The sequence below is a fragment of the Nothobranchius furzeri genome, chromosome 4 (assembly GCF_043380555.1).
Source record: "Nothobranchius furzeri strain GRZ-AD chromosome 4, NfurGRZ-RIMD1, whole genome shotgun sequence".
In the NCBI taxonomy this organism is placed as follows: domain Eukaryota; kingdom Metazoa; phylum Chordata; class Actinopteri; order Cyprinodontiformes; family Nothobranchiidae; genus Nothobranchius; species Nothobranchius furzeri.
In genome coordinates this window covers 11,633,351-11,660,822 of record NC_091744.1, presented here as the reverse complement: position 1 = coordinate 11,660,822, position 27,472 = coordinate 11,633,351, and the positions used below count along the sequence as shown (strand labels likewise).

Below are 27,472 nucleotides of genomic sequence, written 5' to 3'. Positions count from 1 at the left end.
GGAGTGTGAGAAGCAAACAAGTTGAAGGCACACAAGGGCAGCAAAACAAGAGGCAGAAAGTACGGAAAAAGAAATCATCCGTAACAGACCGCTGCACAAGGGAACACCATATAATGGACTGGGACAGCACATGGATCATAAACACTGAGCAGCAGAAATTCAAAAGGTGGATCAACGAAGCAATTGAGATGAGGAGATGTGGATCCATGGTGGCCCAGTTGTTAGCACCGCAGCAAGAAGGTTGCAGGTTTGAAACTCGGCTGCTGCCTTTCTGCGTGGAGTTGCATGTTCTCCCCATGCATGGATTTCCTCCAGGGACTATGGTTTACCCCACAGATCACAACATGTCCTACAGGTTAAAAATTGTACGTCGCTTTGGATAAAAATGTCTGCCAAATAAACATCCAGGACCATGGACCACTCATGGGACGTAGTGATGAACAGAGAGTGCACGGGCAGTAGCTCTGACGAAGGAGGCAGTAGACGTCGAAACATCAATCAATCAATCAATCAATCAATCAAAGCTTTATTTATAAAGTGCCTTCGGCAACCCTGTCAGGAAGCCCAAGGCGCTGAAAAAATAATAATGAGAACCACTCTGATCATACTTCCCCCCTCGCTGTTACCAAGGCAACAGTGAACGGTCATCAAAGAAGAAAGGCATATGAAATAACTCATTTCCCTTCTTCCGCTTCGCGCTCAAGAGGAAGTATCAGTACCTTATCATCGTGGTTAACGAGACTGATCACTTTAGGAGCACATTTCTCAAGTTAAAAACTAGAAATGATCCCTGAAAGTATAGTCTAATTTTTGTTGGCAAAAAGTTGACAAAAGTTGTTAGTCAAAGCAAAAATTAGACTATACTAACATGTCAGCTGAGATTAAAACAAGCTCCTCTAATCCTGTGATTTGAACAAAGAACCACAAAACATGAATTCTAACAGAAAACAGAACGAACGTATAGCAAAAACTGTGATTGTTTCTGATCAAACGGATAACTATGGGTTTAAACACAAAACACTCCAACCTGAAAATTTTCACAGAAGCTTTTGCAGATGATTCATAACCTGCCATAAATGTCTTATTTCATGTTTTTTTTTTTACTTTTATTCATTATATCATTTGTCAAAACCAACTTTTGTTTCTTTACAATGAGGTTGTTTAACAGGCAAGATGCTATACGAGGGCTCTGGCACTGTCATGGAGCCCCAAGCAAAAACACCTGCTGTCTGGCATGAACACAGCAGACTTTTTTTATTTAGTGACGAATCACTCCTGTAGACAGTAATGAAGGCTGGAGAGACATTTCAGCCGTTAGATTAAGGTGTTAAAATGACAAACGCGAGATAAATTTTGCTTTTGGTTTTACTAAATGGCGACTAGGGGGTGCTAAAAGCAAGTCAAAGTATTACTTTTAATTTTAAAGTTGACACAAGTTGTCAGTCAAAGCAAAAATTAGACTAAATGAATTTAGGTTTTGTAAAACAATTATTTACAGTGTATGTTGAGAACACTTTCTTGTATTACTTCAAATCCAACTGTTACACATGTTGAGATTCCCTTTTTTGCAACTTGCACACAACTTACCTTGAGCTGAGCGCTCGTCTTCAGCATAAGGAACCTCATGTAAATGTTGACAGTAAAGTAGTCATTTTAACTGTTGTGAAGTTTAAAGTTTGCAGGTTTTTTATACAATATAAATTCACTCTAGAATAACGTCTAATCTGACTAGCTGTTAGTTTCAAATCCAAATCCAACTCTGCTGTCTGCTACAGGTAAGATAAGTGACATCGGAAAACTTTTCCAAGTAACCCTAGTGAAATCAAACCCTAATCATTCTGTCAAAGCGAGCAGTGTTCAGGGAGATGTTCTCTTATTAAAGGTATATATAATCTCTGTTGGTGGATTTGACACTGATTTAATGTCATTTTAAAGAATAAAAGAAGTTTATGTGTCACAATCACCTTGGAAACGTGAAAAATCTCAAATTTCTTATTCAATTCAAAGTAATTTTCCATTTGTGTCTGTATTAAAAGTCTAGAGCCTGATAAAAACTCATTTATCTTGATTATTCTTTCACAAAAAGACAGTTAACACAGTTCTCAAAATAAGCAGAAGAGAAGGAGAGAAAGAGTAAACAGAGATGATATTTTAAGCAGTTTATTGATATTTTGCAAGCAGAAAAACAAGACTTAATATGAGCCACACAACCAGTAGGTGAGAGCTAACAAGCAGCAGGGCAATGGGATAAAAGTGTCGTGACGCTGGTTTGTTTTCTGTTGTGGCGCCAGCCTCGAGGTCCTCCCACTGCCCACCGTCTCCCTGGGTAAGACGACTGCAGAGGCACCCATCAGAGGGATACAGAACGGACAAACACATATCACGCTGTGTTAGTACAGAACAGATTTTTTCTGAGTGGACTTTCTAGCACTGATGGGTTGCTGGAGAGTAAGGCTTGTGCCCACTCAGACAGAGAGCCATTAGTGTCTGCAGCAACAGATAAGGAGTGGCGAATGGGGCAGAAATGTGAGAACCAGACTGTGAACGTGCAATGATTGAGAGGATGGGTGAAGGAGACATGCAGATTTTAGTGGAAGAGAACGCTTTGTCCAAAAACACTTGAGTCTGTTTTGCTTTCACTAAAGTTCAGCAGGAATAAATGTGATTTACAGGAATTTTAATCATTTTTAACAAAGTTAATGGCAACAACTTGAGAGTTGTTATTTATTGTCATTTTATTCCTTTTTAAATGTGTCACACATTCCTTTTATGGAATAGTCAAGAATCACTTGACTGTAAAAGGCTTCTTTTGACACCTGCTGTTTTTTAAAAGTTTTATGAAAATTTATTTGACTTTGACCTTTAGTTTTGGATCTCACTATGGTCACGTTTCAGTTTGTCTTGATGTCAGCTGATAAAACAGATAATGAACACCTTTGGACCCGGGTTGAAGCTGTTCTTGCCTCTGCTGGAGGTCAGCATTTCCTGTCAGAAATTCAGACAGTTTGAGGGATTTTAATAAAAATCCAAAACAAATGGTACTCGTACATGACATAATTAGAAAGTACACATGTTTTACCAGACCGAGCAACAAAAACACAAGTTTTACAACCCTACTGCTGTGCATCAAACTACTAAACCCTGTTGTACTATCCTGAATGTTTTATTTCTTTGGTTGCTCCAACACACGTTATGCATTGATGAGTTGCCTGTTAGGCATCTTCTACAGTTATGCAGATTTCTGTTAATCCCTCACTGATTCAAGTCAGGTATTTTGGAATAAACAGTTAAAACATGCAGGATAGCAGTCTTCAAGGTCACCAAAGGTCAGAGGACTATTGGTGTCACTATGGAGCAAATATAAGAACATATATGCTCACATTCACATCTCTACTGTAACTGTGCAACATGCTGTTCAGTCATGCACCCAATGCACATGGATTCAACCACCACTAACAACAACAGAGTACACTGTAGTTATAATGCAGTTGTAGCTTTAATTGTATGGATCCTGGATGGGCATCAGTGTTTTCTTTTGTATGGACCAATCACAGCTCCATTACATCACTGGACAATCCTTACTGAGCCAAAAACGCAGAGGTAATAAAATGTTGAATGGTAAAAGGCCTGTATTTATGTACTACCTTCTTAGGGTTCTACAACCCCCCAAGGCACTTCACAACACAATCAGTCATTCACCCATTCACGCACATTTACACACTGTTGGGGATGAGCTACGATGTAGCCACAGCTGCATGGGGCGCACTGACAGAGGCAGGGCCTGCCGAACGCTGGTGCCACAAGTCCCACCACCAGCAGGCAAGGCAGATTGAGTGTCTTACCTAAGGACACAACAGCAGCATTCTCTGGTGGGAGCTGGGATTGAACCTGCAACCTTCCGATTACTTGACAACCTGCTCTACCTGCTACCGCTGTCCCCCAATAAAGACCTGTGTTGTAGTAACAAAAAAAGGCCATAGTACCACCAGTCTCAGACCATTTCCTTCAGCTTCTCGTCTTAGCTGGGGATGTAGCACTGAAAAAGTCAAATAGTCTCTCTTCAGGCCATAAAAATTAATACATGCATTTTTAATCCCTTTCCCTCCATCTCTAATCTGTAAACATCATCGTGAACTGACACTGAGAAGGCATTAATGATCTATGAAAAACTCCCAGATAATGAAACAAACACTCCTGGCAGCTCTCACCTGATCTAGATTTAAAGCAGCACCTCTCTGATAGCATGGTGGGAGTATCTAAAAATGACAGAGTCTTCACTAATACCATGCAGACACACACCTATCTGAAATAATCCTGATATTTTGCAAAATAACAAAATGATGAATGTTCCGGAATGGAAAAATAAAGGAATCCTGTACCTGGAACACATATGTGATGGATTGGACTTCATCCCATTTAACAGAATAGTCTCCCAATTTGGAATAGATAAGAATAGCGTTTTGGAGTATCACCAAATTAAATCTGTAGTTAAACACAAATTTAAGCTCAATAAAATAGAATTACAAACACCACCAAGGGTATTAGACTCAAACCCCCCAAACTACTGTCTAAAGTATATAAGACACTGTCCAAAATAGACGATAGAATAGCAATCCCTATTGAAAAATGGGAGGTGGATCTATCAGTTAGCTTTGACCAGAACTTCTGGTCCCAAACTTGTTTAAAAACTTTTGAAATGATCAGACACCCCAATTTACAATTGATTCAGTACAAAATTCTACACAGAGTACACTATACAGGTCATCGGATGTTCAAGATGGGGTTTGTGTCGTCTGACACCTGTACACACTGCACAAACAACATTCCTGACAATTACATCCACACACTGTGGTCCTGTCCACCTGTCCAGGAATTTTGGGGTAGAGTATGTGAAGATCTGTCAGTCTGAAATGTCATATCCCAACCGCCCCCCTCTCTTTGTTTACTGGGAAACCTGGACGATGTCCTGACTGAAACATCTTTGGCTCACGTGGTTCTGACTGCCATATGCATCGCTAAGAAAACTATCCTCTTGAATTGGAAAAATAGAGAAACTCTCCACATTAACCAGTATAGAAATCTTTTGTTAGATCACATTACACTTGATACAGCCTCTGCTTCCACTTCAAATCAATCTCTCTGGGCTCCTTTGATCGGTTCCATCACATAGCGATGACGGGGAACATTGATATTGTCCTGCGGGATGATGTGGGTGATGGGGTGGACGGTCTGAGTTAGGAGTATCTGGGCGTTCCTTGGAGGTGGGTTCACTGGGGGTGTCTGGGACTGGAGGGCCGTTGCCGCCCTCTGGAGGTGCTTGGGTTGCCTCGGGGGGTGGACTACTGGTGGTTGTGAGTGGGGCCCCTTGGAGGTCTTGCTGGTGGCCATGGGTTACTGCCCGGCGGCTGCATTGCCCCTGGGCGAGTCTGGGTGGGGGCCTGGGGGCTCGGGGTGTGGCCGGCCCCGTGTGGGGATCTGAGTGGGGCCTTGGGGGTCGGGTCCTGACATGTATGCTGCCGGGGAGAAGGCAGAAACATGCAGCAGTGCCTGACTCGGGTTCAGGGGCCTCGGGTAGACCTTGGCTCCTCTGCTGTCCCATCACAGGGGAGGGGGATATCCAGGAGGGGGAGGACCCAACCTTACCTGCAATCTACCACCCCAGACCCCAAACATTTTTCAAACGCTAAAAACTCCCAAACTTTGCTCAGCCTGAATGTTACACATCTCCACTATCTTCTGATGTAAAGTAGTAACTTCATGAGGGATCATATTTGTAGATGAGACTTGTTAAATTCAGCAATGAGGCTTTGGCACTTATAACGAGTAAGTCCCAACACTGACCCAACATGCATAAACGGACAGATCGGTCCTGTCTACTTACACTGTTGGTCTTTTTAAAATACGCAGTAGTCTTTGCTTGCCTTTTTCGCTTCATCCTGCATCCTAGCAGCAACCACTTTGGCGCCTCTGGAGTTGGTGTTTGTTTACGTCATGCTGCATTCAATGTAATTGGAAAAAGGAGCTTCAAGTGCTTAACCTCCGATTTTGTTTTCTTTCTGGCCTTAGTTGGGGGGATGGATCAGGATCGATCTGAATCTGGGGGGGACAGATCCCCCCCCGTCCCCCACCCTATCTGCGCGCCTGCCTGAGAGTACCTGAGGCAAGCTTTGTGTGACGTACAATCTGTCAAAGAACCAAAAACTATTATTAATTGCTCCACTAAAACAGCCGAACACAAGGCATGCTAAAACAACGTACGTTTTTACTACGTTTTTACTTCCGGTTCCGGTTGAGTGAACGCTGGCGCGTCTCGCTGCCGCTGCTCGCTGGCAAACAAACTTTTTGTATTTTTTTTCTTCTTTTTCACCCTTGTCACATCCCTGTGTCGGTGAAAACTCATTTTCACCTCCCTGCTCAGCTTGCGTTCTGGTTGCACATCACCACCTCCCTGCTCCACTCCATAATGTGGTCCAGCAGGATTTCTGTGTGCCTCGCACTGGCCTGGATCATCCTGTCGCTCATTCTTCTGTCCGTGGATGGCCTTCTCCAGTACTCGGCGGCGGAGCTCTTCAACCTCCGCTTTCACTACTCCGGATCTCCACCACCAGCTCTGTGCCTCTTCCCTGACATCACCTTCCAGCCTCGCCGTCGGTATATCCATCGGGGGTCACGCCGGAACCTCCATCTCGACGGCTCCAAAGGAATACCCTCCTTCTGGTCCACGACTAGCCGGCGGCTACCCAGGAATACCTGCCGAGCTGCCGACTCCAGCGTGTTAGCCCGGCTGGCTAGTCAGGCTAATGCTCCTGTCGCCAGGGACTTCCGCACTGCTAATTTTGGTCTTCTCAACATTCGCTCCCTCTCTGGTAAAGGACATCTCCTCCAAGATACCATCAGTGACCATAAGCTAGACTTTCTTTGTCTGAACGAAACATGGCAACAACCCAGCGATTTCTCACAACTCAATGACTGTACTCCTCCCGGATTTGTTTACCTCTCCAAACCCCGTGGGTCGGGCCGCGGCGGTGGTCTCGCGATAGACTTGGAAGGTCCTTCCCGTAAGCCTTCCTCCTCTCACCACTCTGGAATGCCTCGCCTGTCAACTCTCCGGCCCGACCCCCACAATAATTGTCACTGTTTATCGTCCCCCCAAGTTCAGCCCTGAGTTTTTAAATGAACTCTTTGCTCTTTTATCCCATCTGTCCTCCCTTTCCCCAAATGTAATTTTACTTGGTGATTTTAATATTCATATGGACAATATGGCCCTCCCCCTCAGCAAAGACTTCTCCTCATCTTTGGACAGCCTCAGTTTTCATCAATATGCCAATTTTCCCACTCACATTAAAGGTCACACCCTGGATTTAATCTGCTGCTCCGGCCTGACCCCCTCCAACTGTACAGCTGACCCGCTCCCTTTCACGGACCACTTCCTCATCTCCTTTTCTGTTCCCCTCCGTCTCTCCATCATCAAGTCACCACGTATCATTTCTTTTCGTAATATTAAGGACATTGATCTAGCCTCCCTGTCCTCCAGTTTTGCCACCTTGACCCCTAATTTGTCCTCTACTCCCGATGATCTTGTCATTCAGTACAATAACGGTCTGGTTTCTATCCTTAATTCATTTGCTCCCATCAAATCCCGCTCTGTACATTTTACTCGGTCTGCTCCATGGTTCACCCCTGCCCTTCGCTCCTTGAAAGCTACCAACCGGAGGCTTGAAAGACTCTACAAGAAAACCGGTCTCACCATCCATAAAGACTTATATTCTGCTCAGATTTCTCTCTACAAGGACTCCATCTCCCATGCCAAATCTCAGTATTACTCCGGTCTCATCTCGTCCAACTCCAGCAACACTAAAACATTATTTTCCATCATGAACAGCATTTTTCAGCCTCCCGACTCCTTACCCATCCATCTTTACTCTTCAGAAACCTGTAACTCTCTCCTTCAGTTTTTTAATGAGAAGGTCAATAGAATCCATCTCTCTTTACCTCATTCCTCCCCTCCCTCTCCTGATTTATTTGAACCCACCATTACGTTCTCTTCCTTTGAACTTCCCCATCCCTCAGAAATATTAGATTACATCACCAAATCCAAACCTTCCACCTGTCAACTGGACCCTATTCCAACTGTTTTAGTTAAATCGTGCCTTTCTTCTCTGCTCCCTTTTATAACAGCCATTATTCATTCCTCACTATCCTCTGGTACGGTCCCATCCCTATTCAAATCCGCTTCAGTCAGCCCTATTCTAAAAAAACCTGGTTTAGATCCCAATGATTTCAATAACCTCCGTCCCATTTCCCATCTTCCCTTCATTTCCAAAGTCCTTGAGAAAACTCTTGCATCTCAGCTCCATTCACATCTCACCCGCAATAACCTTTATGAACAGTTTCAGTCTGGCTTCCGTCCCCACCACAGCACAGAAACAGCTCTCATCAAGATCACTAACGACCTACTCATTGCTGCTGATTCTGGTTTAATCTCTATTCTTATTCTCCTCGATCTGAGTGCGGCCTTTGACACCATTTCTCATCCCATCCTCCTCAATAGACTCTCTTCCTTAGGCATCACTCACACCCCCCTCAGCTGGTTTCAGTCTTACCTTACTGGCCGCACTCAGTTCATCCAGTTAAAATCCTTTACCTCAGAACCCTCCCCAGTCAAGTCAGGTGTGCCCCAGGGCTCTGTCCTGGGGCCCCTCCTCTTCATAGTAAATCTCCTCCCTATCGGCAAAATCTTCCGCAAATTCAATATCCAGTTTCACTGCTTTGCAGATGACACCCAGCTCTACATTTCCAGTAAGCCCAACTCAACTCTCCCACCATCCTCCCTTACACTCTGCCTCTCTGAAATCAAATCATGGTTCACCTCTAATTTCCTCAAACTCAACTGCAATAAAACTGAACTTCTTCTTGTTGGCACTAACTCCACCCTCTCAACATCTGACAGCTTTTCTTTAACTATTGACAGCGCCACAGTCTCCCCCTCACCTCATGTCAAGAGTCTGGGTGTCATTCTCGACAGCTCACTTTCTTTTCAGGCTCACATTAATAACTTAATTCGGTCAGCATACTTCCATCTACGTTCCATAAACCGTCTCCGTCCCTCACTGACCCCTCACACTGCCGCCATTCTCGTCCACAGCCTCGTCACCTCCCGTATCGACTATTGCAATTCACTTCTCTATGGTCTTCCCAACAAACTCCTTCATAAACTGCAACTGGTCCAGAATTCAGCAGCCCGTATTAGCACCAGAACCCCTTCCTTTCACCACATCACGCCGGTTCTCCAGCAGCTTCACTGGCTCCCAGTTAAATTCAGGTCCATCTTCAAAATTCTCCTCCATACCTTCAAAGCAATCCACAACCTCTCTCCTCCATATATCTCAGACCTTATAAGTATTCACACCCCATCCCGTTCACTCAGATCTTCTTCTTCCATCCATCTTGCGGTTCCTTCTGCCCGTCTCGCTACCATGGGGAGCAGAGCTTTCAGCCGCTCTGCTCCTCGACTCTGGAACTCACTTCCCCCAGACATCAGGAACGTCGACAGTTTTACCCTTTTCAAAACAAAACTCAAAACACACATGTTTAAATCTGCCTACAACCTCTGATTTTATTGAAATGTTTCTCTCTGTTTTTTCTTCTTTGGGTTTTATTATTGTTTTATTGTATTTTATTACGTGTTTTGTGTAAAGTGACCTTGGGTGTCCTGAAAGGCGCTTTGAAATAAAATGTATTATTATTATTATTATTATTACTACAAATTGAACATAACATGTCTGAAATACCTATTTAAAAATTTAGACTAACTCTATAATCCAAGAGGAAAGGTTTCCTCTTAAAGACCAAATTCACTGAGAATCCAATTTTACTTGTTATTTTTGAAATATGATTGCACAATAATCTTCTACCCCTATTTCCTGTATTAGCTGCTGATAGAAAATAAAAGAGGGGCATGGAAGATTAGAAAAAACATTAGCACGTCATGATGTCAAATTAGCATTCATGGACTCGCCAATCTTGGCTCGTGACAGGGAAGGCTGTAGTTGGTTTAACCTCCATGAGAGAGCAGAGCATGTCTCAGCTAGTAGAAGCTAACCGTTAGCATTAGCAACTCCACAACATGGTAGAAATCCTTCAGGTTTGAGTTATTTGTCGACGTAAAACATCAAAGTAGAAAAGCAAATGGAGACAGAGTAACCCCTACTTCACACTGGAGACATCAGCGGTGCGGTACAGCAGCGGAACGGTTTATTCACGACTTTCGTGCAAGCCAGCACACACCACAGAGCGGCTTCTCTGCTGTGCTCGTCGCTGGACTCGCTAGATCACAAAATCCCTCGAGACTTCAAAGGTCTTGGTTCGTTTATGCCTTCCGCCATTAAATCAAAAACAAGAACATCACATTTGATATTGCTGTTGGATGTCATGATGTTGTTCCTCTCCACTGCCAGGTGTAAAGCCATAAAACCACATCGCTGCACTTCTCAAACGATGCTGAGGGTTTATAAGCAGTTAGGTCACATGTTCTGAGCTAATCGAAATAAATATGAAACTGCATCGCTGCAATAATTTTTAATTTTGAAGATTACCAGAGGTTATACACTGAAAATTTACTGTCTAACCGTCTGTTAACTGCGGACATTCACATGTCCCAGAAGTGGCTCGTGGAAAAAAAAAACCTGATTCTATCTTGAGCGTGGTGACACAGCGAGCCGCCTGAAAATGTTCCGCGTCGCAGCTGGTTTGAATCACCCCATAAATTATAATGGATTCTATTTGAAGCAGTGAAGTTTTGTTGCCTATCCGCGCCGCTGATGCTTCGAGTGTGAAGTAAGGGCGCCCCCAAGGGGTGGCCATGGCCACCCCTAGAAAACTGCTAACCCTAACCCTATCAAAATTTTCTGGAGGCGGCCCTGGTGTGAAGTAGGGGTAATAGTTGCATTACTGTTAACCAATCAGAGAAGAGATCTCTGAATATCAGAAAATAAGACTCCATATTTTGCTTCTAAAGCTCAACTTGGCTCTCGCTCACTTCTAGTTCCCAAAACAGAAGCACCAGAACTTTGTTCCCACAGAGACTGACTCACAAGTCATCCATTTACACAAGAGACCACTGCTAATGTTTAGAAAAAAATAAGTGAACTTGGTCTTTAATGTTTGAACACAACACTTGAATGAACTAAGCCTTTACTGGTGCTTCACCGCTCCTTCAAATGAAAGAGTCCAGTTATTTGAAACACGAGAAAGACATAAAAATAGACATGGGCACATTCAAGTTACACAAAATCCTTGATACAATGGAGTGGCCCCATTCAAACTATAATGATTTACCATTTATGCTGCTGGTAATAAATTATTAATTTACTGGGGACGCATTTAACGTTTCACCACATGCATTTAAAATGAGATCCTGCCAGACAAGTTTATATTTAGGATATCTAAAGATTAAGCACCAACATGGCAGTTTTTATTGGACTACAATAATCATGTTGTGACTCTAATGTGATTTGATGGGATATAATTGGTGCTGCCATAAAAACAAGCTTTTTTGAATATGTTACCTGAGAGAGTAGTTGTTTTGGGTTTTGAAATGGCATGTCCTCTCCCTAACCTGATCCCACTGCCATCCGCAGGCTTGTACAAGTTAATGCCACAAGCATGTTGCAGGGTGCACTTTATGACGTTCCTTAGTAAAGGTTGATAGTTCAGCTTTATCAGATTAAGGCAGATGTGGATGTTTACCCTGCTGGCATACACAGGCATTAAAAAGCAGCAGTGTCGCTACAGGAAACCTACAGGAACAGCAATGGTCGCCTTTGACTGAGTGAAGGATGGTGTTGATGGAGGGAACAGATATGCTTGCAGGAGAAGATGAGGACGACACATCGCAGATGGATGGTTTGGGTGCAGGTATAACTTTATATCAAAGTTAAAGCTCCATTAGCTGTAAAATTTGCTGAAATTGTTCTCTGCATTTGACCCATCCCCTGGGGGAGCTGTGAGCTGCAGAAAAGCCGTGCTCTGGAACTATTTTGTGGTTTAACCCCCCAATTGAACCCCTTACTGCTGACTGTAAATGTCAGTGAGAGGAGTTGGGTCCCATTTTTAAAGTCTTTGGTATGACTCGATTGTGGCTATGAACCAACAATCTCCCAGTCCCAGAGCAGGCCTTCATACCACTAAGTCACTGAGCTGGTGTAGTCAGACATTGCCATGCCACCACAGCTCCACACATTTTATATTCGGAGGATTGGGCAAATATGGATAAAACAGTGGGTTTCATTGCCAATCCCCTTAAAGAAAGTAAAACACTGCAACAGTCACTGTAAACAGAGCTTGAGACCAACCAGAGAAAGGATCAAATAATTTCTACTTAAAATCAGAAATCTAAATGAGACTTTTGCACCTGTCCGTTGATACTTTGGGTCCATTCATGAGCAAGGTGTTCTTGCTGTTATGTTAGCCACTTCAGAAGGGTCTTGTGGTCTGCTCCTGGGTGGTTCTGGCTGTGTGTTTCAGGTCACTGACCTGTTAAACCAGCTACATGCAACTGAGACCAAGCTTTCTAACAATGGGCGGTCCATTTTGCCCCATAATGCCTTGCCTGTCTTGAGATTTAGTTGGACCCTGTACCGATCTGTGGCAGATGTGATGAAGAGAACTGATGCTTCTCCATGTTTCACTACAGACTTTCTTTTCTTTGTGCGTTTCATTTTTTTGTGTCTGTGTGACCATCAAGCTGATGGGATTTGCCAAAAAGGTTTGACAACATGCGTTAGACAAATTCCGTGTTTTTAGAGTCTTGTCCTTCATTGCTTGGCCCACTTTAGCTCAATAACCCGGGAATGGACAGTGCAACCTTACACTAATGAACCTTGTAATTTGCCTTTTATCTGTTTGGAAGTTGCTCTGAGTGTTTTGGTTACTATTCATGTTTCCCATCTCCTCAGTGTTACTCCCAGTGCCGACATAGGTTGGCTACAAGCCAGGAGATTTTAAACATCCAAATAATATGACCGACTGTTGTCATGGAAACACCAAGCTGCTTGGAGATGGTCTTGTGGCCTCAATCTTTAACATGCTGGTCAACAATTATCATTCAAATCTTGAGACAATGTATTCCTTAACTTTCTGTGGTTATTGTTCAGTGTGGTACTCACCCTGAAACCAAACAGCTCTCCGGCTACTTTTCTCACTTCAAACCATGCAGACTGACTGATTACAAGAACAAAAACCCCTGTGATGCAAATTGCAGGACACACCTTAGCTCAAAGTGTCAGATTTTCATTGGCTAAATTAAAAATGTATTACGCAATTTCAGTGACCATCGTGTGTTTTGTCTTTCTTTAATGGAAACAAATACTTGAATCCATGTATGTGTGAGCTGATAGTTTTACAGCCTTCTCATTATGACCCCCAGATCCTGTACTTTATTGCTAAAATAGAAAAAGTTTGTTCTGAAAGTAGGCCATAGACTGTCAGAAATGACTGTTTTCCATTCTCAGAAACAAAAATGTATAGTTTTGAAACTGGTCGCAGTAATACCTTGCACCCATTGAGATAAAAAAAGTGTTTAATTTCCATCTCACCTCCGCATACAGTCCAGAGCTTGTACAAAGGAGTCCTTGCTGAGCTGGTGTTCATCCCTCAGGAGGGCACACTGCTCTAACGTAACAGACATGGATGTTCGGTCTTTGGCACTTTTACAGCTGGTAAACCTGATACCATTTAACCTTCTGCAAATCTAGAAAAGTGGGGAAAAAATCACATCCATCATTAAAGATACACCATGTAAGTTATATTTTTAAATACATTTCTTCAGCCAGCAGGTACTAAAATGACCCTTTACAGGTTGAAAGAATAGTCTCTAGTCTCCCCTGCTCCTTGTGGGCAGGAGATTTGCAAAGTTTATCAAAGTCTATATCTCGCTGTAAGCAGCAACGCTTTATGGCAATGAAAGTTTCCACCTCAGAACACACAGCTTATAAGTCCTCCCATTTTTGCCTGGAAAATCTCTTTTTTCCCCTGTTTCTCCTTGTCTTCCCATATCAGTATTTTCCCAGAAATGTCCCGTATTACGTTCTTTGAAAATCCCCCGCTCTCAGACAGTGGCGGATTTAGCAATTTGGGGGCCCAAGGTGAACACAGACATGGGGCCCCTTACACAAATTTTTTGACAATCTTATCTTTAACTGGATTTGCGAAACTCTCCCCTCTTCTGACACGAGTTATTTTCCCTTTTCATTAGTCCTCCTCTTTTTTCCTATATTTCTCTTCCTTTGAGCGTTTTGAATATTTGCTCTGCTTTTTTTTCCCCTGTCAGTGCTCCTGTGCTTTTGCCTTTGTTTATTTATTTTTTCTATTTTCCATTTTGGTCTATGTTTTCCTCCCTTTAAACATTTTCCATTGTCTTTCCTTTCTACTTCCTTTTGATGTTTACATCGAAAAACGACGTCACTTTCAGAACTGAAAATAAAAGCTTTCAAGAAGCGAGCTGCTTCTTTCTTTTATTGGAGCCTCTAGGATAACTCCATTTCATGCTTAATGTTTTGACTATTGCTTTGAGTCCATTACGAACGCTCCCGCCTCTCTTCTTCTTATTATTTGTGGTCTTATGGCACTTGGCAAACAACAATTTGGTGCATTACTGCCAACAACTGGATTGGAGTGGAATGACTACCAATCACTTCCTGTTTGTGCATTGCTGTCTTAATAACCCTCTTATGACCATAATTATAACAGGGCCACCTGGTATTTTTTAATCTTATGGCTGTAAAATTGTAATAAAAAGCGCAAAGTGTGTGTAACCCTTCTCCTTTTTTCAGAACAACCTCAGCTTTCAGTGTATGGTTTGTATTTAGAATTTATTTCTATTAAAGCTTTTAAAAAAATCAGCTTAAAAGTGAAAAAAAGCAAAAAAGGGATTAGATTTTTTTACATTTATTGCTGAACAGGAACTTCAAAATGACTTGGGCAAACAATTGGGAATGAACAATTTAAACTTTGAATTGTAATGCATCTATTCTTAAAAAAGTGTGAACCTTGGTATCATTTTTAGCAGTTTTTAAGACCATTTATTTTTGTAAACTTTCAGACGTTTTTATTTGATGTGGTAGACCTTGAAGCAGCTTCTCTCCAGCTGCAGGCAGAGTCCTGCACACCTCACACCGCCATGGGGTGCTTCTCTTGCACACCGTGCACTGCTATACCAAAAACTTTTGTTTTAGCAAATATAATTATTTATTGTAAAAAGATAAATAATGCTGGAATGAAGCTGAATCTTACAATTAGCAAATAGTTGAGGGTTGTTCAAATAAAAAAATAAAAATAAAGACTGAACAAACATTCATACCCCTGGTTCACTGGAGATCTGTCCTTCTTCGTGGTCACTGTCGTCAGATATAAGCCTTCTGGGACACCTAATAGATCGTGTTGATTTTCTTTTAGGCATTTCCATAATTTCATGCCGGCTTTTTATGCTAATTAGCTTCCCTGTTCCGTTATCCGCTTTCACCGTGGCACTGCGCTCCGCTGTGCTCCGTTTCAATCAGGCTGTACAGCAGGATTTCCCCTCGTTGCAATCTTTTTCATACCTCTGATTGCTTCATGCCTCAGATCGTTGGAAAGCTGCTTTTATGTACTTTTAGGAACCGTTGGAATCTTTTGAATCTGATCAGCCATTCAAAAGTTATAAAACGGAGCATTTTGGATGACAAACTCTGCACGCCTCTGAATCTGTGTTGTGATTCATTGCGCTCAAGACAAGGAATCCCGGTGGCTACCGTAATGTTTTGTATATGCACCAAAAGCCCCATTTTTAATCTTTTCAGCACTTTTGGAATTTTAATGATATCTTGAACGGTTCAGGAATTATGGTAATGAGAAGTGCGCGTGTCTAATCCCATCTGCGGCGACAGGTTGGTAATAAGAATATTGTGGCATTAACAGAAGGGTGCCCGCGGTCAGGGCTAGGGGGCCCCCCAACACAAGGGGGCCCCAGGCGGCCGCCAAACTATGCCTAATGGTAAAACCGCCACTGCTCTCAGAAAGACCAGAGCTTCACTTATGGATTTTTACTCAGGAGAATTGCTGTATTTATGAACCATAGCTAAATATTAAGTGTTCAGAGTTTTTAATTGTTTAAGGTTTGAATTATTTTTATTGCCAGGAATCTGCCCTAGAACTGATTTGAGTCTGACCCCTTAATTCTTATATCTGAGATCACTGTGACTACTGTCAGCTGCAGGTAAGACACTGACTGCTAAAAACTACCCCACAGAACCATTACTCTCACTTTTCTCCTTCTTATCTTACAATAACATAATCCCTTAGAGCAGAGTCACATTTTAACTTCAAATAAAATCTAGTAAGACAAAGAGAAATACTGTAGGAGAAGTAATAAAACAACAACAACTCACGGTTCCAGCAGTCCAGAGTATTTCAACATTCTTTCTTTTCTTTGTAACAACATTCTGGCCAAGGGTTTCAAGTAACTCCTTTATGTTTGTCCGAGTCTGAAAACATGGTAGACCTGGTTGGAGAAGAACAAACAACATGGTAAGTGGGACTGTATGTCTGGATTTGCTGGAGTGAAGGCATACGGTAGCTCGGAAACAAAAGCATATTGACCAAAAGGAAAATATGTGGAAATCATCTATAACAATTAAAGTTAAATCAGCAAAGATCAAAGTGGATAACTGATGTTTTAAAACAGCTCTCATCTAAAAATATCTATACTTTCATGCCGATATTATTTTAAGAACCTTTTGATGATATCCTCTACCAGAGGGTTGGGAGCCGAAGGGTTTTATGAAGTTTCTTAGCTGTTATCACTTATTGACAGAGATTTTTCGTTTTGTGTTGAAGCCACTCTCCTAGTTTGGAAATCACAGCCCTAAGTGCTCCAGTGACCCCTGGCACCCTTAAAGCCTTGACTTTCCACACTTTTCTTTATTTCCTCCTTAAAGGTTGGTTTATGCTTGAAGCGTCTGCGAGGTCCGCACGGCGAAATTGCATCATTTTAACAACCACGCCCCTCCACCGCGCCTCCACACGGCCCAAAATTTCCACACCGCGCACCTAGGAAATTTTCTAACCACGCGGATGGTCGGACGCGGAAAAACATGGCGGACTGGCAAGAACTAGTGTGGCAGAGTTCGTAAATACAGACATTTGTATGATTCAGCTCTCAGAGATCACCGTGATCAACATGTTGTTAATAATTCTTGGAGAGAAATAGCTCGCACTGTCGGAAAAGATGAGGACGCTGTTAAAAATGCTGGAATGCCATGTTGTAAAATACAGTAATTTTTACTTCTACTACGGTTTAGTGTTGGATGCATGCTGTAGAGCTCCATTCTGCCCCGTTCAGTTTGGGAGAATATTGGCCCACCGTAGAGACAAGCCACATGAAACATAAACGCTGCGTGTTGTGAAGCGCGTTCCATCCGCGAGCCGCATCACCAAGCGGAAAGTGAATGTGTCAAGCATAAACCAAGCTTTAGCCCTTGTTTTTCTCAAGCTTCTCATGTAACCCATTCTCCATCATTCATGAAGGAGCCTCCCACTTCGACTGTGGAACCTCCGATCCATACCCTATACAGATGTTCCTGCAGACTCTCCCAACCACTTTGCTATGGTATTCCATGCACACTTTGCCTGCTTAGATCTTACATCCCCCACTATGTGCTAGGCTGTCCCAGGTGCATCTTTGCAGAGTCTATATCGTGGGTCCTGTCTAGTGTGGAAGAACCAAAAGTCTATTGCTCTTTTGCTCCTATGCTAAATGCCTCCGGTTTTCTAGCCACTGATGAGATTGCTGTATATCAGCCACTTCTTCAATCTACCTGTTCAAGGCTTTCCCCTTTCATGATGGTTTTTGCCAAGTTTCTACATTAGGTTTCTGCTGTCTGAGTAATGTACTTAGCAGTTTATCACTGGGAGATTTCTTGCTGATTTTCTCCAGGATCTCAGTTGTTCCATCAGGTATAGAGGTCCTGACACCCATTACGCCGGGGACACACCGGCCAGCGAAGCACTCACGAAATCCGGCCGCTGCTTGCTGCTCCTCAGTTCAGACCAGACACTTGTTTCTCCGTTCCGGTCGAGGCACGCCTCATAGTTTTTCTTTTAACCACTTGGTGTCCTCCATTTCCTCTCTGCCTAAATGTTGGTTTATGTTTGACGCATTTACTTTCCGCTTGGTGATGCGTCTCGCGGATGGAATGCGCTTCACAACACGCAGCGTTTATGGTTCATGCAGCTTGTCTCTGCGGTGAGCCAATATTCTCCCAAACTGTAGGTGGCAGCATGGAGCTCTACGGCATGCATCCAACACTACACCATAGTAGAAGTAGAAATTATTGTTTACAACATGGCATTTCAGCATTTTTAACAGCGTCCTCGTCTTTTCCGACAGTGCGAGCTATTTCTCTCCAAAAATTATTAACAACATGTTGATCACGGTGATCTCTGAGAGCTGAATCATACAAATGTCTGTATTTACGAACCTCTGCCATACTAGTTCTTGCCGGTCCGCCATGTTTTTCCGCGTCCGACCGTCTGCGTGGTTAAATTTCCTAGGTGTGCGGTACAGAAATTTTGGGCCATGCGGAGGTGCGGTGGAGGGGCGTGGTTGTTAAAATGACGCAATTTCGCTGTGTGGACCTCGCAGACGCGTCAAGCATAAACCAACCTTAACTCTGCTCTTTTCCTCCACCCCCCCCCCCCCCGCTGTTTGTGTGTGTGTTTGTACGTGTGTGTGTGTGTGTGTGAACCTATGTTGTTAATTAGCTGGCCTGCGACTTTCTACCTCTCTGTCCTGTTTGTTCCAGTTGAAAGACACCCAAAACCACACCCCCTTCACGTGGTCACACACACACACAAGTTCACTGTGTGTGTGTTTGTGTGGTTTTTATGCAGTGTCTGTTTACGAACACATTTGACTATCGCGGAATTGTATTTTGAAATGCTTTATTTTGTTAAATTTACCGGCCTGCCTCTTATGTCTAGGTTTGACTTCCTGCCAGAATTGACGCGGTTCACCCGCGGCTCGTGAAAAAAACAGAGCAGACACTGAAACGATCGCTGCACGATGCGAAGTGGAGCGCAGCACTTCGGTGGCCCATGTGGTCTATAGAATAGGATAACAAGGGCGCCGAATGAAGGTGGTCCCCTTTTCGCGGCGCTTCGGCGGCTGGTGTGTCCCCGGCGTCAGGGTGCTCGACTTCGGATGAGGAGCTTTCTTTTCTTGTTACCAGTGGTTTCTATCTCCTGAAACCAGTTGTTGAAACCAAAAATTGAAACCAGTGGTTTGAATTTTCAGACGCGTCCCAGAAGCGGCACGCCGCGCTGCTAAAGATGGGATCGGCTTCTAATTTTTCCATGAGTCTCTTCTTAGATGCGTCAATTACCACAGTTAACATAGGGCTAGACAGGAAATCACACATGGTTTCAGTGTAAAATCCCTGGTAATTTTTCAAAATAAAAGTACTGCAGCGATGCAATTTCATGAAGCTTACGTGTGACCTAATTACTCCCAGCATCTCCAGAAGTGCAGCGGTGTGTTTTCATGGTTTTATTCCTGGCGGTGGAGAGGGACAACAGCATATATGACATCAAACAGCGATATAAAACGTGATTTGCTTTTTTTGGTTTAATGGCGGATTGCATAAACTAACTGTAACATTCGAAGTCTCAAGGGATCGTGTGATCTTGCAAGGCGGTTGGCAGGAGTCTCGAGGTATTTTATGATCTCGCGAGTCGAGCGAGGAGCACGGCAGAAAAGCGGCTTTGCTGCTGAGACTCTCCCGGTGTGCCCTTGAGTGCTATGATTGTCTTGGGTAAACCTTTCTGCTGCCGTTCCATGCCGCTTTTGCGTCCAGTGTGCAATAGGCGTAATACTTAGTTCAGCTGCCCCATAGCTCAGTTCCCTATTATCAGATGTGTAATATAAGCTCATATGTAGTTATAACTCATCCTAATTTCATCAAACCGAGGCTGTTCTAAAAGCTAAAGTCTAAATGGCTAATCACCCATCTTCATGAACACACTTGAAAATATTAAACAAAAATGAATCATTTCTTGGCTAAAGTAAAGGTGTGGTGAAAATGCTGCGGCAGCACACTTACATTCTAGTGGCACTTTTTCACTTAATGTTTTATAATAGGCCTCTAACAACTCAAAGTTCCTCTGGTTAATTCGCTCTTGTAGAGAAATGTCTCCAAACCTGTTGACAGCACCCATAAAAAGAGAAAAGACAAAAGTGTCCATCAGAATAAAAAGGAAAACTTTCAATTGACATAACAATTGAAAGCATGCTGCTGTGGAGAGAAAATAAACATAACTTTTCATCTAACGTATTTTTAATGTGATTGGAAGTTTGCAAAAGTATTCCGAGAACTTTATTCCTACTGAAGACAAAAATATTGACAGATTTTCTTGTTGAGCATGCACATTTCCAACTGAAGGTGAGTTCCTCAGAAGGAATGGAGAGTGACTGCAGTACCTCTCAGCTATAGTTTGTTGTTCATTGATGCCCACATTAAACAGCACCGGGTACACACGCAGAGGCTTGCCCTCCTTCATCTCTTCTGGCAAGGTCTGGAAAATCACTTGTGGTAATGGCACTTCTACAGTGAAGTGGTCTCTAAACCCAAGAAGCAACAAAGAGAAAATAAAGAAATTCAATACGCTGTGCTGTCCTGTGCAACCTGATGTATTCAGAAAGTTGTACTATTACACTCACAACAGGCGTGGACAAGGCTCAGAAGAGAAATCGATAGTGTTTTTGCGCATGACAGACAGAGTGTATCCATGTAGGACTGACTAACACCATCCTGATGATCCAGTATCATAAAAAAGCCAAGAAATGATTTCACATGTGGGGCAAAGTTCACTTGCTTCAAAAGCCAAAGCTACTTCCAGAACAGCTGAGATCTCACTGAATTTGTTTATTCTTATGGTCATGTTGACAATGCCTCAGCACAAACAGGTCAGGCAGTATTGCTCATATTAAGTTCCAATCAGATCACCGTAGTAAACAAATTCATGTGAAAGAGATACAGAATGCAGCTGACTTCAGTTCTGATGGGTTGAGCTCTGGCAGGGAATCAAACTGCTGATAACACCAGGGCAGTTACTGGCAGAGATCAAAACAAACAACCCAAACAGTTCACTGTAATGGTCCTTTAATGTGAATTATTTGTGCTAAAGAATGCAATGTGATCCAGAAAAAACACATATTTATTGGAAATTTTAAAATGTTTTTAAACTTTTAAAAAACTTCAACTTTATTTGGCAGCAGCAGTGTTTTAAAAGTACTCATGGTAATAATCTCTCTTTCTCTGGTGGATCCGTTAGAGGCCATGACATGTTCAGCTCGAAGCTTGGAGTCTCATTAGGACAACAGGTGGTAAAAAGGACATTAGTAGTAGTGATCTTTACTATAATACTATAAATGGCACAGTGCCAGGTGAGTGGACAGCAATAGGTGTGATCGATTCTTGGAATTACACCGTAAATAACAAATGGAGCTAGACTCTGACTGGTGTACTACCCCAAGATGAGGTGGTTTATAAAATAATAAATGTTTTAAGGGTGACGAGGAATCACATAGCTGTTTCCTCCAGATGCATGGATCTGTAATTAATGAGGGCTGATTAAAGTAAAGATGATTTCACAATCTGATCCGTGTCAGGAGAGTTTCTCTGTGCCCCCAACACAGAACCGAATCACCCATCTTTCACCACGCAGACTAAAGTTCTTTAGTTGCCATCGCAAAAAGAAACATAGGGCTTCCTACGGCTCTAGAGAAAAAAAGTTTAACTTCCCCTTTTCTACTATTTGTAATTTACTAAGAGCACACTTGGGAGTTTTGGCTTGCTTTTAGCACCCGCTAGAGTCCGTTTAGTAAAACCAAAAGCAAAACTTTTTTGTAGTCTCTTTGCTGTGCGTTTGTCTTTTTCACATCTTAATCTAACAGCTGAAATGTCTCCCCAGCCTTCATTAGTGTCTACAGGAGTGGTTCATCACTAAATTAACCCTTCCACTGTCTTATTGGGTGACCTGCCAGGAAAGTTGACCATTGAGCAGGATTGAAGGTTTATCTCTTGAGGTCCACGTGGCAGGGCTGAGGTTGTGCTCACTCATCAACCCTGTGCTGGAACCAGACTGCAGCACCAGGCATGTGAGCTCAATTTTTCTAAGTCCAAGAGGTGGTGACCCGCCACTCTGAAGTTGCAAGTGCAATATTCTATCCACAGAGGCCAGTGGGGGTCGGAATGGGCATTTTTTTTAACCATGTGAAGGGTCTCAAGAAAATGATTTAAAAATGTGAAAAAGTTGCATGGTATGGCTTTGATGTGATAGTACTTCATTCCTGTACAATATTTAACCTCCTGATCTTATTTAAAACAATTCTTTGTACTCTTTTAGCGGTTTGATTAGTTAAGCTAAGACATTTTAATTAGTAGTTATATTACATCTAATAAAGTAACATGCAATTTCACAGTAAAAGCAGGTTATGGTTGAAATGCTGACATTTGTGCATGTCAAAATCAATCTGACGTTATTAAAAATGTCTTCTTTAAAGCATTACATAATAGGTTTGGCTCAAGTGTTGCAGATTTTTCTGCAGGAACCGGTTTAGAGACAATAACAACTCTAACTCTGGTAATAATAATGTAAACAACAATCACAGGTCTGCAGGGTTTGGTAAAGCAGCAGAATTACAGTGCGACAGATTCACACCAACGTTTGAGCAGCAACTCTGCACCGACTTACGACAGTGATATTTGTTGGTTGTGCTTCTGTATTTTTTTAAACGTTAAGAGTTTATTAGAATAATGAAGCACAGAGTTCTTAAAAATACATCCACCATCACAATGTGTGGGTTTAGTTCATTTTAATAAGTAATTCTTGTGAGGCTGCACACAGGTTCTTCATATTCTCCATTTATATCCAAATATTCTCATGTTTGCTGGTGTCTTAACACATTTCCTAAGACCTGCAGTCAGACTTTAGGAAGAAAATTCTAAATTATTAGAACGTAAAGGACTAATGAGTACAAACGCTTCTATTGTCTGAGAACTGCAGCTGAGAAAAAAATAAGGTCCTCATCTCCACTTGCTTCCTGCAGCTGGTTACAGAGAGAGGCTGAGGTCTTACCGTCGACCCCACACTGAAGGCTGGAGCTCACTGAGCTTGTCTGTCTTGGCCTCTGTGATCGTGAAGACGACCTTCTGCAGGTCTGAGATTCCAACCTCCATGTCTTCCAGCATCCCGATCTCTTCGCCTTGGAGATGCAGACAAAACAAGATCAGATCAAAGTGATGTCATGTGTTTGTCACATCTTGTTTTATTCAATTTATTCAAAACAATGATGAGAAGACCTCCCTTCACCAGGAAGGTGCTGCATAAAAAACACAAGTGCTTGTGATGGCATTGTTCCTCCAAATCCAGCAACACACTGTCATCACTTTGTTATTGTACATGATGTGACTTGCTACAGCCACATCACTCATCAACCTGTTGAACTTAACCTCAAATCAACTCGTCATCCATCTCAGGGGTTCACTTTTTAATCTACTTAAATGAAACTGTGACATTTTGTGGTCGGCTCACTGTAGGTGCTGAGCAGGCTCTCGAACTGGGCCACCAAGCCAACCAGGTGGAGTTGCCTCAGGAAGTTCTTGTCCCGCAATCCTGCGTACAGCTTCATGACGAAGCCACATGCCAAAGCTGCCAGCTGTTGAAACACGAACCAGACACTAATCAGAATAAACATCAGAACATTTATGATCAACTCCATGAACAGAATGAGCCGCATGGGGAATAAAAACAATGCAGAGTAGAATCTTTACAAAGATTCTTACAAAAGGGGGAAAATTGAACCAGCCCTGAAAGAGTTTACATTCTCTAAAGCGTGTTTGATTGGATCGGTGCAGCCACCTACTGCCTGACTGAAGACTACGTCCCTCCTCTGCTGGAGGAGAAAACCTTGAGGTGTGCTGCAGGCTGCCTCCTGCAGGAGCACAAAGGTCATGGCTCTCTTCGCCTTCTCCACCACCTCCATCACACAGTCCTTTAATCTGCTCACCAGAGGACACAACTGCTCCTTCCAGTCACCTGCAGGAAAAGATGGATGGGGACACATCCAAGTGTTAACATGCAGCGTAGATATTGATATTTTGAAACAGCGAGGAGCCCCGTTACTCTCAAACTAAATAATGAAATAAATAGAACATGATTTGAAGCAACAAGTGACGGCTGAAACCGATGAATTCTCAAGAGGTGGAATGAGCGACGACTCGCTAGTTCAAATACATTACAGAACTTCAGTCATTTAAACTTCAAATTAAGGGATATGAAGAGAATTTTGTGGGAACACTTCCAAACTGCTTACAGTGATCCCTCGCTACTTCGCTGTTCGTTTATCGCGGATTCACGACTTTGCGGATTTTTTCTTTGGAGCCTTATTCAAGGGAAATTCGCCGATTCGCGTTATTTTTCACCGATTCGCGGTATTTTTCTATGCGAAATATCAAGAAATTCCTGTTTTTTCATCAATTTCATCATAAAATGTGCATTAAAGGGTGGTTTGTTAACAGTACTATGTAAAGGGAGGGTTTTAAAAGTCTGAATACTGTACGTACCTGTTAAATAAATACTGTAAATATGGTGTCCCTACTTCGCGGATTTTCACCTATCCCGGCCAGGTCTGGAACGCATCTACCGCGATAAACGAGGGATCACTGTATTCCTGAGTCATTGGGCGAGGACACCCTGGACAGGTCACCAGACCATCACAGGGACGTACAATCAGTTAGGCTCTCATTCACACCTTTAGAGATAATTTATTATTAACTGTATCATGCCAAATCTCTTTCGAGCTTTTTGAACATGTTATAATGTTTCCTCATGAAAAACACCCCGTGGTTTTTTTTGGCCTTACAAGTGCATTTTCTCTGCTAAGTTATGGCAAAAGCCTGGATGGGGCATAGCTGTTTCATCTTGCCCTGCCCCTCCCCACCCAGTTGGTCTTGACTCGACAATCACTAGTCCATTCAGACAAAATGACCCTCTTCTGTCTCATGATTAGCAGCAGCTGGGATGTTTATGACCACAAACTCTTTTATTTTTTTCCAACAACATTCCCACTTTTAGGTGAAGGGCACGCCTCCCCTTGGTTTTACATTTTCTTTCTTGCGCTTACTTCCAATCTATATTTGTGTTTGAATGCCCTCCATGGATCCACCTGCCTGTTGGGGCATTTGACCACTGGTTGGTCAGATGCTGCTGCTGTTAGTCATTGCAGAAATGTGCACGGTGTCAGATAACTCGTCTCTTTTTTCTCTCCTCTTGTCTGCTGACGGTAGCTGACGATGATGTATGCGTGATGCGCATCATGGCGCATTTAGAGATAGTGTAAGCTTCTTGTGTTCTGCTTATTATGGCTGGGGCTGGTGGGAACTGCTGGCTGGTTTTTATTTGAAGACAGCCATGTATTTGTTTCAGGAAATGTCTGAGATTTCAACTAATAAATGAGTGGATAAACTACCAGTACTCTCCATACCCTAGAAAGAAAGTCCTGGTATGCTGAGAGGTAAAAATTAGAAGTACCGGTACTCGTACCAGTGTGTACCAACCCACTTGAAGCACTCATACAGACCATTTAAAGAGCAAGTCACCTCCCTACTAGAGTCCTACTCCACCCACACTTCCTGTGCTCGAAAAGGGTGCATCACCTGGCAGACTGACTCGACTTCAGTCCAGTGCAGTGCAGCCTTGTAATACGGTACCAGCAACGTCACTGCGTACCTCTTAGCCAATAGGGAAGGCCGATTAAAAATCAATACAGAGCTGAGTTCTAACCTTGGTGGTTTAAAGCAGAATATTTATATTTAAACAAGATGTACTAAAATGCTAAAGCAATGATTACACACCTCTACGGCACCATTAGACACCCATTTATACAGTTTAGGGTTTTTTCAAGGAACACTACTCAGAGTAACGCGGACCGATGCAGCTCGGCCCGACTACTGTTTCCAAGGGCACGGTTGAGAATTTTCCCTCCACTTTCTCCCCTATTTTTAGTCCCTTCTCCGTTGAAGTACCTGGCATGGCTGAGTCAGGCCGGAAACGTGATTCTTGCTGCTGATTGGCTAGGGGGCAGAGTCACTGGCTGCTCTGGAGTTTTTTTTTGCTTTCTGTTTCACAGCCTGCAGTCATGGTTCAGAGGGTGACAAAAAGCAATTAACTGAGCTAGATGTCCAGCAGCACCACCGTTTTTCAGCTGAGTTGTGTTTCTGTGGAGCATGCAGGTTACTTTATACTGTTTACTGATCACCTCATTTTATTTAGTCACGAGTAAAAATTGCGCACCCCCTTGACTGCAGTCAACCCCCCTTCCCCCCCCCCCACACACACACCTACGAGGGGTACATGGGAACAAAAGTGCACTCAGATGGGCTGATTCAAACCACGCTGTTCAGAGCTGTTTTAGGCTGAGTGGCATTCCCGGAAAACCACCTCTTATCAGCAAAGTTGGTTTGGGGACAGAAGTGTGGACTCGAGCCACATGACTTGGACTTGAGTCATTATTTTAATGATTTCTGACATGACTTGATAAAATTTCTAAAGACTTACGATTTGACTCAGACTTGAACGCCAATGACTTGCAACTTGAATCGACTTGCATCTGTTGACTTGATGATGACTTGAGCATATTTAATATTTTAGCACAAAAGTGGCCCGACATGGACAAAGATACTAAATGATTCTTCGTTCTGGGTTAGATCTTGTACTGCTGAATGCAGCAGCACTTTGTTTACAATCTGTTTCAGTTGCACTTTCTGCTTGTTTGAGCAAATAAATGAAGCTTTAAGAAGCTTTTTTTCTGGAGTTTATTTATTATCATCATCATTAAATTGAAGTAGGACCGATGACTTGATTATTACTTGAAAATTCAAAGTTAAGGGCTTGGACTTCCACATCACTGACTTTAGACTCGACTTGGACTTGGTTGACTTTGACTTGACTCGAGACGTGACTGGAAAGACTTGTGACTTACTTGTGACTTACAAAGCAGTGACTTGGTCACACCCCTGTTTGGGGTAACTTGCTCTTTAAATAGTAACCAATATAACCCCAGAGTAATCAAACACAAGATCAGGTTGATGTGGAATCATTCTCCTGTTATTTCAAATATCAATAAATCCTTGTGGAAATTCCTTTATTAACAAACATCTTTGCTTTATACACATTATTATGACCTGCATGTAAATATGGTTTATTTTATTGAAATGAGCATGTGTTATTCTACAACTACTAACTGTTTTTGATAAATTATTCATCCTGTTTATCCCTGAGGTAGCTGTAATTTAATAATTTTGAGCAGTTTTCAGTGTTCACCAATCAATCTATTATAGATGTAAATTACATCATACTTTTGCAATGAACTGAAACT

General features: G+C 42.6%; 1 protein-coding gene and 1 non-coding gene across 7 annotated transcripts in view; both read right to left on the bottom strand.

The window, feature by feature from the left end:
* inpp4b (inositol polyphosphate-4-phosphatase type II B) overlaps positions 1 to 27,472 on the bottom strand; it is a 290,844-nt gene that overhangs the window by 4,847 nt on the left and 258,525 nt on the right. For 5 of the 6 annotated variants that reach the window (XM_015965572.3, XM_015965584.3, XM_054743661.1 and 2 more), the window contains 8 exons: positions 23,960 to 24,132; positions 23,629 to 23,752; positions 23,173 to 23,299; positions 20,513 to 20,653; positions 20,136 to 20,233; positions 16,425 to 16,537; positions 13,596 to 13,750; positions 2,145 to 2,335 (listed from right to left, as the gene is read on the bottom strand). In XM_015965572.3, coding sequence (XP_015821058.1) covers positions 2,161 to 2,335; positions 13,596 to 13,750; positions 16,425 to 16,537; positions 20,136 to 20,233; positions 20,513 to 20,653; positions 23,173 to 23,299; positions 23,629 to 23,752; positions 23,960 to 24,132 — 1,106 coding nt within the window. In that variant the 3' untranslated portion in view covers positions 2,145 to 2,160. Of the gene's footprint in view, positions 1 to 2,144; positions 2,336 to 13,595; positions 13,751 to 16,424; positions 16,538 to 20,135; positions 20,234 to 20,512; positions 20,654 to 23,172; positions 23,300 to 23,628; positions 23,753 to 23,959; positions 24,133 to 27,472 lie in introns of those variants that run through there. The other variant, XM_015965579.3, reaches the window with a different exon arrangement.
* Positions 593 to 806, bottom strand: LOC129164494 (small nucleolar RNA U3). Its single transcript, XR_008564065.1, has one exon. It is a non-coding gene; the product is annotated as a small nucleolar RNA U3 (small nucleolar RNA).